This window comes from Cyrtonyx montezumae, unplaced genomic scaffold (assembly GCF_038088225.1).
Source record: "Cyrtonyx montezumae isolate F1298 unplaced genomic scaffold, pur_monq_1.0 scaffold_13, whole genome shotgun sequence".
Taxonomy (NCBI): Eukaryota; Metazoa; Chordata; class Aves; order Galliformes; family Odontophoridae; genus Cyrtonyx; species Cyrtonyx montezumae.
Window position 1 is genome coordinate 29,500,358 of NW_027071859.1, and position 14,611 is coordinate 29,514,968.

Sequence of the window (14,611 nt, forward strand, 5' to 3'; positions counted from 1 at the left end):
TTTGCTTTCTTCAAAAAGCAAAACTCAAAAATCATGAAAAGAAAAATGTCGTAGCATGAAAATTACACAGCGTAGGCAAATAAATAAATAAAATATTAGAACCGTCTCAGCTGCAGTCTCCAATTTTGTCAGTTTAATTTCCCTCCATTCACTGGTAATCATAGATGAATAATTAGCAAAAGATTTAAAGGTTTTTATTTAAAAGATAGCAACTAATAATTCAGAGTCTGTCTTCAAGCTGCGTTAAAGCATTTATAAGTAGAATATTTTATTTCACTTTTACTTAAAGAGAGGATAACTGTGAATTATCAGGGGAAGCAGTGATCAAAATTATGGAAGTAGTACTTGTGGTGATATGAGCAGATGGGAACAGTGTGTGGGAAGGGAGAGCAAAGGCATGAACCAAAAGAAGTGGTAAGGAGTGAAAGTTAAAAGAATGGAAGGTCCAGTTTGTCTTGCATGACTCTAGTGTCAGGAGACTGGTGGTAGCATGTGAACTCAGGAGAACTGAGGTATTTAGATGATATTGATGTGGAGAAGATAATAAACACAGCAGAATGTAGACTGCTATGTCCTAGACTGTGCTAGTGCTAAGGAAAACAGTTGATTGAAAACTCAAAATTACAACAAAGACCAAGGCTAGACTGTAAAAAAAGATATATGAGAGCAAAAGTATGTCAGTGTTTCTTTTCAGAAAACTTGTTACTTTATTTCTTCCCTTTTTGCCACCCCTGGTAATTACTAACTTACTTCAGGAGGTTTCAAAATGTCTAGATTTTGTTAACTTGTTGTTTTAATAACAGGGATCTAGCTTTATTCGTTGCATCAAACCTAATTTAAAGATGACGAGTCACCATTTTGAAGGAGGACAGATCCTCTCCCAGCTTCAATGTTCAGGTAGCATATGCCTCTGGTATTTTTCCCTCTGTTTATTAATTTGGACATTATAGATTCACCAAAGCTTGAAATATGTGTGATGGAAGCTCTATTTCCTTGCTTGAATTTTTGATTTCTAGATGTTAGCTTGTTCATGTCACACAAAAGTTACTTAGGAGTGCTGCAATTTGTTCTTTTTTTTTTTAATCAGTAAAATCCAGAAGCCATTGACCTCAGCCATAAGGTCTGATCTTTGTAAGAAGAATCTCTTCAATTTCTAGCAACTGTTTTTTTCTATTGATTTTAATTAACTTTACCAAAGATTATTTGGTAATTAGAAGTGCTGGTATTGTCATTTTCCATAGGGTGTTTATTCAAAAAAGTACTTCAATATATATATTTTTTCTTTTCTGTGTTTTTTGTATGTTCAGTGGCTTGTGTTTAATCTTTTTTTTCCTCTTTTTGAAGTTGAAATATTTCCAGGCTCTGCAGCTGGTGTTTTGACAAGCCCTTGTGTGTTTAGCATGCTGTATTACCAGCACAAAAGCTTAATAATTTTTCAGTGGTTACAGTTCTATGAACAGTATTTATCTGTGGATTCCTTCAGGTTAATAACACTTAACTTGTCAGAAAAAAAAAAGAAACTTTTCCTCCTACTGTGACAATTGCAGTGTTTTACAGCAGTCTTAGAAGCCCTCTTTTCCATGTGTACATCCATGTAAATTCTGTTGTTAGCATTATGAAACAGTCTGCAAAGTCTGGCATGACCTGTGCTGCTCGAAGTGACTTGAACCTTTTCTTGACTTTGTACTTTACTGATGTGCTAGGTAGGTACAGCCAAAATGCAGTAACAGGATATGGAACATTAAAATTACATCTCAACAACTGATAACTAGGAATGCGGGAACACAAAATGTTTTTGCACAGCATTTGCATTTTACACTGTATCTGTACCACAGATATCATATACATGCTAAAAATAAAAGCCTGGTTGGGTATCATTTCTTTCTTTCTTTCTTTCTTTCTTTCTTTCTTTCTTTCTTTCTTTCTTTCTTTCTTTCTTTCTTTCTTTCTTTCTTTCTTTCTTTCTTTCTTTCTTTCAAAATGAATTATAAAATACCGTGTCTTCTAAAAAGGAAGAATGACCAGGAAAAACAAATGCTCTGTATGACTGGATGTTACTTACATCTCAGGCAGGGAGGGGATTGGTCAAACTTTACTCATGTGTTCAGCATTAACCTCTTGTGGATGATCACATATTAGAGACTTAGTCAAGTCCCAGCTGAAATTTTTGTTTAGATCTCTGAAGAAAGTCTTTGCATTTTACTGATACTCACTTTTGTGCATGTGTTTCTATGAATTTAGGAATGGTGTCTGTTCTGGATTTGATGCAAGGTGGTTTCCCTTCACGAGCTTCGTTTCATGAACTATATAATATGTACAAGAAATATTTGCCTGAAAAATTGGCACGATTGGATCCCAGACTCTTTTGCAAGGTGAAAGAAATGAAATGTTTTTCACTATTATTTAGGTCTGAAAATATATTGTTATCTTGAAGGAGACAGAATATCAATCTTCCTGTTTGCTGTTTTTCAGGCGCTATTTAAAGCTTTGGGACTAAATGAAATTGACTACAAATTTGGGTTAACAAAGGTGTTTTTTAGACCTGGCAAGGTAATATTTCTCTTTTTTTATATGAATATAAATAAAATAAATAGGGTTTCATAGAATAAATTGGGTTGGAAGGGAGGAACTTCTGAAGATGTCGTTCAGTGCCCTGCTAAAAAAAATGACCAACTTTGCCCAGAGTTTTTCATAGATACTATTCATAATCTTTTAAAAATTGATGCTACCATCAATAAAAATTGATTTCATAGTATTGTTGTTAATGCTGCTGTATTCTTGAAGCAATGATTATATGCTACAGGTTGCCCAGATGTTGAACCCTTTACGACTTTTGATTTTATCAAAAGAAGTCTTAAGACTAAGGTTTTGCTGAATACTGAGAGAGCAAATCAGAGCAAATGAGTAAATGTTTTCTGCTAAGATCAATTTATAGATGAAATGTGATTCTGAGCATTGCTACTTCTGTGGAGAGAAAGACGTAGAAAGCTATTGTGAATAGATATGAAAAACTATTGTAGTCCTAGAAGAGTGTCCTGACTGTCTGATAAATGTCAGAAAGTATAGCATTTTCAGAAAAGACTGACTTTAGTTGGACTCTTGTGCAAAAATTAAAAACTGAGAAGTGTTTTCCCGCACAGGTATTGTTAGAGGTGTCTTGTAGATGTGGAAGATTAGAGTGACTATGCAGAAAGTGGAAAAACAAATTATTCTCAATAATTCAAGCAATAATTATTTTTAATGATGATGAATTGTTGGATTATGCAAAATACAGTGTTATGCATCAATTAAAAGTAAAACAGTGCTAATTCTTGTTCTCATGAAAGGTGCCAGACATATACTGACTTGAATTAATTGATAGCCAATATAATGGTGACATAGTGTATATTAAAAGTATTTTACCTTTTGAACTCAAGATGCTCTTTAGTAGTAATATTTAATGCTTTCTGTTCTTCTCATTTGTAAAACTGGTTTTGTGTTTAGTTTGCAGAGTTTGATCAGATAATGAAGTCTGATCCGGATCACTTAGCAGAGCTAGTTAAACGGGTGAATCACTGGCTCATCTGCAGTCGTTGGAAAAAAGTTCAGTGGTGTTCTCTCTCAGTAATTAAATGTATGTATTTAATGTTTTATTAAATTAAAGTATGAAAAACAAAGCAATTATAACTTCCCATAAATGTGGCAAAGAGCGTGTATTTCAGGTGGTTCTGTGCTGAAATCTGAGTAATTTGCTTTCAAGGCTGGTGAGATTTTGTGTGCTATGTATCAGGGACATATATAAGGACTTAAAGTAAAGTAGAGGTTTGTGAAAGGGATGGTGGGTTGCATCTTCTGATCTCCAGTATCTGGGATGCTTGGGTGCTCACTGATGTATATAGGTAAACACCTGCTCAGAAGTAGCTAGCAGTCGCAGGTCTTGTGGAGGAAGAGGCTTTTACATCAGCAGGAAAGAGCATTAGCTGAACTCCCAGCTGTGACAATCTGGAGAGCATCTGTTTAAGAGTTACCTCTAGACAAAAACTGCAGGCTTGAGAGCACTGACATACATAATGGGGCAAGCATCTCCACTCCTGTTACTACTGCCAATAAGTAAGTGCCCAGCACTATGGGTTCGCAGTTTGTAAGTGCTTGGCCTGCTCAGCTTGTGGTGAGGAGTAGAAATAAAGCAGTGAGGAATAAAGATTGTTGGTAGTAGTGATTTTGTTTGGAGAATTTTTTAGTTTTTGTGCTGAATTATCACAGGGGGAGCCCTTATGGGGCTTCTCTCTCAGGATAGTGAATTCTGTTGTCTGATGCATTTTATGTATTTGACCTAGCTCTCAAAGCACATGCAGTCTATGTACTGTAGCCTTCACAGGTATGTGAGGAATATAGTTGTGTTAAATTGTTTAAACCATTGAGACTCAGTATCTCTTGTGTGTTTACAGTGAAAAATAAGATAAAATACCGAGCTAGTGCCTGCATCAAAATACAAAAGACTATTCGAATGTGGCTTTGCAAGAGAAAACACAAACCACGGTAAGAGGATATTCCTTGGTTGAAGAAAATGGATACATGTATAATACTTTCTTAGGAATGTGAAAAGGACACTGTTGTGGTTTAACCCAGCAGGCTGCTAAGCACCTCATATTTGTTTCCTAACTCCACAATCCCAGTGGAATGGAGGAGAGAAATGGGGAAAAAAGCAACAAAGAGGAACTCATGAGTTGAGATAAAAACTGTTTACTGAGACAGAAAATGAAGAAGGAAAAAATAACAGTTACGATTATATATATCTATGTATATGTTTATTTTACAAAGAGGTGATGAATAATGCAGTTGCTTTCTGCCTGCTAATTAATTTCCAGCTAGCTGCTGAACAGCAGATGTCTTCCAGTCTGACTTCCCTCCATTTTTAAACTTTTTGCATTATCTTATATGATATAGAGTATGCTTTTGGCCAGATTAGGTCTGGTTCTGTCCCCTCTCAGCTCCTTGTGCTCCCAGGTTTTCCACACTAGCAGGACATTACCAAAGGCTGAAAAACTGAAATGTCCTTGACTCTGTTCAGCACTGCTCAGCAATGACTAAGACATTGGTGTGTTATCAACATTGCTTTTTTTCTATGCCAAAACACAGCATCATATCAGACTATGAAGAAAATCAGCTCTGTCCCAACTGAAACCAGTAGAGAGATGTACTATGTACAGCTAACTGTATCTGAAGTCCTAGAATGATGCCAAGTGTGACTGAAAGAGGCTTTGAGAAGTGCTCTGTTCTACCTGTCTTTCAAGGATGAATGGCCTAAATAATTGTATAGCCAAAATTAGGAATAAGAAAGATTTGTTGTTGTTGTTGTTGTTGTTGTGAGGCCCTGGCACATGCTGCCCAGAGAAGGTGTGGATGCTCTATCCCTGGAGTCACTCAAGGGCAGGTTGGATGGGGCCCTGGGCAGCCTGAGCTCTGGTGGGCAGTGACACTGCATATTACAGGGGTTTGGATCTTGATGTTCATTCTAGAGGACCATTTCAACTCAAGGCCTTTTATGATTGTCTGATTCTGTAAATCTGAGACCCTAAGAGATATCTGTTTGGTTCTATTAAAAAAATCCTTCAGTGATAGTGTAGTTACTGGGAATGCTCAGTTAAGTCTAGCTGCAATTTAAGCTCATTAGTTTTTGTTCTTTACTCATTCACACCTTCTGTTATAGGCCTTATTTCTTCTTTATCATAATAATTGTGTGTTCTACTTTGCCTCTTCTTTAAATTAAATAACTGCATTAACTATAATTTGATTGCATGAGTACTGATGGAGAAAACAGTGGTCATTATGCATCGCTGACACCTTTTTCATAGAGATCTGACACTCTGTTCTTTATTAGTGGATTTCCTATCAAATATTTTTTCTACATCCTTCGAAAAACATTTCATTTTGGTCCTTGTCATTTCTGATTTTGATGATTTCTAAGAAGACTGTATCTGCAGAGTTGTGATTTCTATCATTTGTCTTCAGTATTGCTTCTTTAGGAAGCTGCAAGATATCCTAGATTCCATTTTTCTCTCATCAGATTCAGTATTGTTTTTATCTGATTCAGCCTGATGGGTCTGTAAATAACACAACTCAAATTTGTCAACTCCATTCAAAATAGGTTCATAGGTTCATAAAGTTGGAAAGGACCTACAAGATCATCTAGTCCAACCATACTCCTATCACTATCCCTACCCAACTACTAAATCAAATCCCTTAGCACCTCATCTAAACGCTTCTTGAACAGCGCTAGGGATGGTGCCTCAACCACCTCCCTAGGCAGGCCATTCCAGTGCCTGACCACTCTTTCAGAAAAGAAATGCTTCCTCAGGTCTAATCTAAATCTTCCCGGGCTCAACTTGTGGCCATTCCCTCTCGTCCTGTCGTTATTTATCAGGGAGAAGAGGCCCACCCCCTCCTCACCACAACCCCCCTTCAGGAAGTGGTAGAGTGCAATAAGGTCTCCTCTGAGCCTCCTCTTCTCCAGACTGAACAATCCCAGCTCCCTCAGCCGCTCCTCATAAGACTTGTGCTCCAGACCCCTCACCAGTTTTGTTGCCCTTCTCTGAACACGCTCCAGGGCCTCAATGTCCTTCTTGTAGTGAGGGGCCCAAAACTGAACACAGTACTCGAGGTGCGGCCGTACCAGAGCTGAGTACAGGGGGATGATCACCTCCCTGCTCCTGCTGGCTACACTATTTCTAATACAGGCCAGGATGCCATTGGCCTTCTTGGCCACCTGGGCACACTGCCGGCTCATGTTGAGCCGAGCATCAACCAACACCCCCAGGTCCTTTTCCTCTCTACATTCTTCAAGCCATTCTGCCCCAAGCCTATAGCATTGCATGGGGTTATTGTGGCCAAAGTGCAGGACCCGGCACTTGGTCTGATTGAACCTCATCCCATTGAGCTCAGCCCAGCTGTTCAGCCTATCCAAATCCCTCTGAAGGGCCTCCCTACCCTCAGGCAGTTTGACACATCCTCCCAACTTGGTGTCATCTGCAAACTTACTGAGGGTACACTCAATTCCCTCATCTAGGTCATCAATAAAGATATTAAATAAGATGGGCCCCAGGACTGACCCTTGGGGGACACCACTCGTAACAGGACGCCAGCAAAATCTTCAAGTGGTGATGATTCTAATAGTTTACTACTGGGGGGGGGAGGGAAGGGAGACTACTGCTTCTCACAATAAAAATCAATTTTCCTACCTGCTTAAAGACGTGGTCACTGATAATTGGTATTAATGTTAATTGTTAGTAAAAGGCTTCTCTGCAGTTTAATTAGTTCACACTGATAATGTTTGAATTTCAGGAAGGTGGTGGACTCTATCTGAAAGCATAACTTGTCTCTCTGTTTACCTCTTTGATGTTGAATGGTAGTGGTAGCTTTAAAAACACAGACTTGTGAAAACATCTCAAATAAACTGCCTTATATTCACAGCATTGATGGTCTGATAAAGGTGCGTACGCTGAAAAAGAGACTTGATAAGTTTAATGAAGTAGTAAGTGCTCTGAAGGAGGGGAAGGCAGAGACAAGCAAGCAGATCAAGGAGCTGGAGTATTCAATTGATGCTTCAATGACCAAAATTAAGGTATGATATTAATCAGAGAATTAGAAATCCTCTGAGAACTTAATTTAAAAGGTCAGGGTGTTTAATTTTTATAGGAAAGACATTTAAATATAGAAATATCATTTTTTTCAGAGGCAGTAAACACTACTAAATCCTTTTTATATTATTTGTGAATGTTACTGAAGTTAATCTGGATTTTGTTATAATTTGTGGAATCACCATTGGAGAATGAGTGTATGCTGATCGTATGAGATGGGTGGTGGTAGTAATTGACTTACTGCTTTTATTATTAATCAGGAGTTAAACCTAAAAAACAGCACAGAGTGAGGAGATTGATATTTAAGTTGTAAGTTTTTACAGGCATGTTTGTAAATGGAATTTAGTTGAATTTGCTTCTATGGTCTCTTTGCAGGAAAGCACACAGAATGAAAGTGCTCTGGAATCTGTTGATGTTAGCAAAAAAAAATGAATGTCTTGTATTTTATGTTTCATACTATGTTATAGCCTTCTGAGTGTCCTGTGTAAATGTTTTATTGTTTAAAATCACTGTTGGAATGGTGGTATGGGTAACCTATACTGCTTTTTTTCTAATGAAAATCAGAAAACTTGATTATTGTCATGGTGTATCCTCAAAACGGTCAGAAAACATCCTATGTCACAGTTTTATTGGTATGCATCAATGTGCATTCTAAAGTGGAATTAAACTGTAGTTATCAGTGAAATTTGAAAGTGTGTAGTGAAGGCAACTGCTTTATTTTTTTTTTTTAATTTTCTTTTGAGACATCGGTTATCAATAACTTTTTTCTTAAATCCATAAGTCAGAGTGTGGCCCACAGTAAGAGTTATTAAAGCTGTTGTGTAGTGCGATATAAAAGGCAGAAATGTAAATAAGCACTATAGAATGTAAGAACGTAACACAGAAATGAACATAGTAGGCTATTAGTTATCATCTTAGGATATTAAGAGTTAATTTCTGTTGCATAATGACAAGGTTTCAGCAATGAATGGATGTTTTAAGGAAAATTTGTGTCTAGGAGGCTAGTTTCTGCAGTTCAGTATGAGAAGAGAGCATTGGGTCCACAAGATCTGCTTAAGTTCACTTACCTTGCAGTATATGTGTAATTTAATTACAATGCTCAGAACTTTTCATTTCTCAAATGCAATTTTTGAATACACTTTTTTAAAGTGCATTACAAATGTAAATGATTATTATCCATCCCCTCTTGTTGTTATCATTTTGCAGACCACAATGATGACTAGAGAACAGATAATGAAAGAATATGATGCTTTAGTTAAAAGCTCAGAACAGCTTCTGAGTGCACTGCAAAAGAAAAAACAGCAAGAGGAAGAAGCAGAGAGGCTACGACGCATCCAGGAGGAAATGGAAAAAGAAAGAAAGAGACGTGAAGAGGAAGAGCAACGCCGAAGGAAGGAAGAAGAAGAAAGGCGCCTGTGAGTACTGAATAAGTTGCTGGCTTTAAAATAAGAAAATAGGAAAAGCACTCAATTAGTTTATTTTTATTTTTACTATGCTTGACAAGCATCACTTGTATTGTACTTCTATTGTGTGTGCTGTTCATTGTTAGAGTATTTCCTCTACGTTCCCAACAGTTTTACTGTTAAGTGTAGTCAGAATAGAGTATTGGAAAGATTTTATGATGCAGCTCATAATACAGATGGACTTGCATGAGTCTTTGACTTTAAATACAAGTCTTGTCATCACTGTACAGTCTCTTGGATTGTCATTTAATTTTATGGGAGATGCTTTGATAATACTTGTTTTCTTGCATTGTAGTAACTTACCAGAAGTTTTCATTTCCTCTTCCTCTTTTGTAATAGGAAATCTGAAATAGAGGCAAAGAGAAAACAGGAAGAGGAAGAAAGAAAAAAGAGAGAAGAGGAAGAAAAGCGTATTCAGGTACTGTTTTAGCAATGGTTTTATTGATTTGTTTTTGTTTATGAATCTTTTTCACAGCTTAACATTTCCACTGAGTCTAATGGCATTGTTGTATAAATGTGTCTCAAAATTATAGTGTGTTGCATTTGATACACCTAATATAATCTGTCTAGAAGTAGTGCTATAACTGAATTATAACTGCAAGGGAAAAATGCATAAGCTAAATTCAGTTTTCAGATAAGAATGTGCATGTGAATGAGAGCCATGAAGAATCTTCTTCTGGGAAAATGTTTGTAGTAAGCATGTATGTTTTCTCAGAGACATAAGAGAGAGTCAAAAGAATAATGTTTATAAGCTTAATATTACTAAAATTATTTTGATAGTGTTTGCTGACATGATTGAATAGGAATAGAGAATAGAATAAGAAGTGAGAAAAATGTTTGCCATCTTACAATTGTAATAATGATGAGAATAAAGCAAAAGTAGGAAAAGAAAAACAAACAAAAAGTTGCTGAATGTTTATTTGCTTTTACTTATAAAACTAGCCTTCAGGAGTTCCAGGTCACTGAATCTTTGTCAAAAATTGGCAGCAAGTAAATGAAATTCAGATTAGGGAACATTAAAGCTGGATCGATGGATGCCCATAAGACCTGATAGGATTTGTCTGTAAGTGCTGAAGGTTCATAGGTTCATTAGGTTGGAAAGGACCTACAAGATCATCTAGTCCAACCATCCTCCTATCACCATCCCTACACACTGAACTACTAAATCAAATCCCTGAAAATAGAGAGAAATAAGGTCTCCCCTCATCCTCCTCCAGAATGAATAATCCCAGCTCCCTCAGCTGCTCCTCATAAGGCCTGTGCTACAGACCCCTCACCAGTTTAGTTGCCCTTCTCTGCTTCAGGACTTTAATGTCTTACTTGCAGTGAGGGGCCCAAAACTGAACACAGTACTCAAGGTGCAGCCTCACCAGTGCTGAGTACAGGGGGACAATTACTTCCCTGTTCATAGGTTCATAGATTTGATTTAAGGAGCTGATCATATGCTGCAAAGCCACTTGTGATCATCTTTGGAAGGTCACAGCCATCGGAGGAAGGTGTTGAGGTCTGGAAGAAGGCAAATGCTACTAAGAAGGCAAATTATTGGTGTTGCTGTACTCCTGGTGCAAATTTGTGATGCTGAATGGGAAGTGACTTTGTGTCCTACATTGGCTTGGGCACCAAGGAAGGCACTGCTAATAGTTGGCATAGGTGGCTATTTGAACTTAGAATTGAATGGTGACGTTTTCTTCTTATGTGTGTAAGATTCTTTATTAAATAAAAGTGAAAAACTGGAATTACAGCTTTGTTCTTCAGAGGTGTTATATTTAGATTATTTTTCCACTGCAGTAAGTGGAAATTTGGTAGTTCACTTAAATTCAAACCCAGATCCAGTCTGCAGAGGATTCCAGTGTTAATCTCCTTTCAAAATGAACCCCCAGACCTGTGTGCAAAGCAGTGCTTGATGCAAAGTCTTAAATGTTAAATGAAGAATAGTAAGGGAATGCAGTGTTAGTGATGTGGAGAATAAACATAGGGCTCTGTGTCGTCAGATTTTTAATAGTAATAGGCAACTTTCAAGTATATTTTGTAATAAAATCTATTTTTTGCAAGGCCTTAATGATTTTTTAAATAAAGAATAATTTTTTGCACTTCAATCTAAATTGATAATACATTAATAATTTAATAAATTTTATGAGGATCAGGATAGCAGTCTGTAGCTGTTTTGCTTGTGTCAAGCAAAATATCAATACCGTTAGCATCATTAATTCTCTAAATTTAGTATGTTTTAAATCTGTAAATATACTAGGCGTATTTTTGCTATTCGTTTATGTAGCATTTTTATATATATGTTATATATTTATATATTTTTTTATATATATGTTACATATATAAATATGTTTTCATAATACAGGCTGAAATTGAGGCTCAGCTAGCTAGAGAACGAGAAGAGGAAACTCAGCACCAGGCAGTTCTTGAACAGGAACGTCGTGATCGTGAACTTGCAATGAGAATTGCCCAAACTGGGGCAGAACTCAGCACTGAAGAGACAAAGCTTGATGTAGGATTGAGCAGGTATGGAGTTTAATACTTAAATTTCTTTTCTTCTCACTCACCTCATTCTTTTGAGAATACTAAGCTCTTGCTTGTTTTGTTTTATGTATTTTTGTATTAGTTAACTAGTGTCTCTGGTTTGCTTAATTGCTATATCAGTAATTTAGTAGGTATTTGTGAATAGAAATGCAGTTTTCTCTTGTTTCTTGAGTTTTGACAAGCATGGCAACCGTGTTAAGTTGCTATTTTTATGACTCATTTAAGGTAGGGAATGGAATTTCTTTAGTGGTAAGTAGTAATAATGTACTCTTTTTGATGATTTCAATAGTATATTATGTATTTGTGTATTTTATTTTAACAAGAAGCACTCTTTGAAGGCAGAAATGATTATCTTATCTGGTAAGATTTTTTTTTTAAATAGAATTAATATATGTAACACGGATGGATTTGAAAATTAGATGTCTTTTCTTTTGTTTGAATTTTTGGGTTTGTCAGGAAGTGTTTGTTTTTAGCGTACAGATCCCTACTGTCTGCAAAGCAAGATATCTCTTGCTTTCTAAGGGATCTTTGCAGCCAGCAATTGAACATAAGGATTTTGCGTAAAAGTGCGATAAAAATGAGACTCGTTGTTTGTATTGCAGTAGAACCTACCCATATGATCATGTCATTGGTTTAGTGATGTGACCTTCACTTGTTGTAGTGGAAAGAAGGTTTATAAGAAATTTAAAGCTCTTAGATAAGTTCTCTTTGTTAATCAAATTTCATTTAGATGTATACTTTTAATAGTTGTATGTCTACATGTCATAGCTAGGTAGGTTTTTTTTTTTTTTTTGTCATGTACAATGTTAATTTGTAGACAGCTTGGCTCAAGTTACTGTGGTTTTGCCCTCAGTTTTTTTACAATTGCTGTCATATTGTCTCAGACATGACTTTAATATGCTCAACTGAGTATCCAAATTAAGCGCTTTACAGACAGCATTCTGGAAATGTTTGTGCTTTCCTAGTGAAAGTCGTGTAGTGTTACAACATAGCAAATTTCTCTCAAAGATGGAAGAAGGGAGGGATTAGTCTACAAGGACTCAGAGAACTCACTAACTTCTCAAAGAGGTCAGTGAAACTCCAGTTGATACAGTGCTTTTTGCTGCTGACAGGTGATCCTAACCTTTGTCTTGTGAAGACTCTTCGAAATGACGAGAATGTATAGAATGGTCTGAGCAATTAAGTTAGCTGTGTAAATCCTTTTTTGAACAAGATTAGGTATAAATCTATAAGAAAAGTAGTAGATACATTTCTACATGTGTGAATTTTCTTCTTACCCGTGTGGGCTTGCCTCTCTGAAATCAAATCTCTTCATTGGTTTGAGCAAAACATAATTTAGTCATTTAAACTTAAATCCTCAGCACTTATTTTAACTGTTAATCACTTAACATTTTACTGGAGTCTAGGAGGTTTGTATTCAGACATCTTCTGGATTAGAGACCCATGTACTCCTGCAGGATACATTTCTTATGTGACTTATGTTTCCTTTTCTTTTAAATCTCAGGTCAGTAAGGTGCAAAGTATGTTACTGCCTAATGAATTCATGCAGTGTACTGGTTCTACAGTGGCTTCACACAATTTTTTTTTAATAAAAAAATTAAAAGGATCATTCCAGCTTTACACATTGGCATGAGGAAAGCATTATTTCCTTTTGTGTTGTGCTACCAGTAGTGTGAAATCAGTAAGAATAAGATGACGTCTATGTACCAGCTGAAAGGTACATCCAGGTTTTGCTCATTTTTTTAAGGAACCTGTGGCACTTATGTGTTGGTATGTTTGAAAATGGGTAGCCTGTGCTTTACTCTTTTCTTTCCTCAATACCTTTCTTTCATTGATATTTACACGTTTGTAAGTATTAGTTGTTTATTTTACAAATATACCGATTGATTCGTCTCAAAGAAGAGTTTGTTAAGGCAGCTTTTTATTCTTAACTACTGAGTGTGCTGGGCTTCTAGCTTCACTCATCTTTATTATTCGTCCAGAATTTGCAAGTATGCATCGTAAGGGGTTTACTGCACATAAATGGAACTTTCCTTACATGTTTAGCATTTGAACAAAAATCAGTTAGTGACCTGTTTTCATCTGTGCAGTATGTTATAATTTACGTGTCTTAGTGAAACGTAGTATGACATAAAGCACCACAGAAAAGTTCACTTCACTGAAGATCACATGAATTTATCTATTCTGTCTGGATTGTTCCAACAGTCTGAGTAAGTGTTAATTTGTAGCATATCTAATGTTATCACTTTTTTTGTAAGTGTGGGGCAGTCGGTGTCTTGGTGTCAGTTAGGTTCAGTGATTTCCACAGCTTGCATGAAGAAACTATCTGTTATGTTTCCAGAGTAGCTAAATAAGTCTTGTTATTTCTTGTGGTGTGTTTATCCAGACATAAAATGTATGAATGCTAAGTCTCGTAGTTTTTCTTAAATTATCTCAGTCTAACTTCATAAAACAATACTAAAGAAAAGAAGAAAAAATATAAATTATGGGAATGGCTACCATGATCCACCTTATCCTACTTTCAGATTCTTAGAAAGATAACTAAGAAAATAGGCTAACTAACAAAAGTATCTTCTGTTTGCAGAGCCAATGGAACAAAGCTGCAAATGACTGCGTATGGCACTTTTTTTCCATTTGAATACTTTAATAGAAAAGAAGTAACAGTAATTAATTCAGAGGAAAATTGATCTAGTCTTCCCATTTACTAATAATTTGTGACAATCTTTGTTAGAATGCAACTGCAAACTTTAAATCAACTTCATATCCCCTAATCATTTGTCTAGTAAACAAGTTAAAAACCTAACATCTATTTCAAGATCATAATTAGTGTAATTTTTTTTTCACATACAGCCATTTTTTTCACAGCCTCATACAATTAATTTGCTCTTACTAAAGAATCGTATGTGATTTATGCTTTAAAATGGATGTTATTAAATAAATTGCTGCTCATTTTCTGCATTTTAATTAGCTTTGGCTTGGTTGGCAACAGACTATCACAGT

At 36.1% G+C, this 14,611-nt stretch overlaps 1 protein-coding gene across 4 annotated transcripts in view; it reads left to right on the forward strand.

Moving 5' to 3' along the window:
- Positions 1-14,611, forward strand: part of MYO6 (myosin VI) — a 71,327-nt gene that overhangs the window by 43,171 nt on the left and 13,545 nt on the right. For 2 of the 4 annotated variants that reach the window (XM_065730913.1, XM_065730916.1), the window contains exons 19-28: positions 804-897; positions 2,242-2,372; positions 2,473-2,550; positions 3,484-3,613; positions 4,428-4,518; positions 7,450-7,600; positions 8,823-9,031; positions 9,419-9,497; positions 11,433-11,593; positions 14,196-14,225. In XM_065730913.1, coding sequence (XP_065586985.1) covers positions 804-897; positions 2,242-2,372; positions 2,473-2,550; positions 3,484-3,613; positions 4,428-4,518; positions 7,450-7,600; positions 8,823-9,031; positions 9,419-9,497; positions 11,433-11,593; positions 14,196-14,225 — 1,154 coding nt within the window. The remainder of the gene's footprint in view (positions 1-803; positions 898-2,241; positions 2,373-2,472; positions 2,551-3,483; positions 3,614-4,427; positions 4,519-7,449; positions 7,601-8,822; positions 9,032-9,418; positions 9,498-11,432; positions 11,594-14,195; positions 14,226-14,611) is intronic. The other 2 variants (XM_065730914.1, XM_065730915.1) reach the window with 1 other exon arrangement.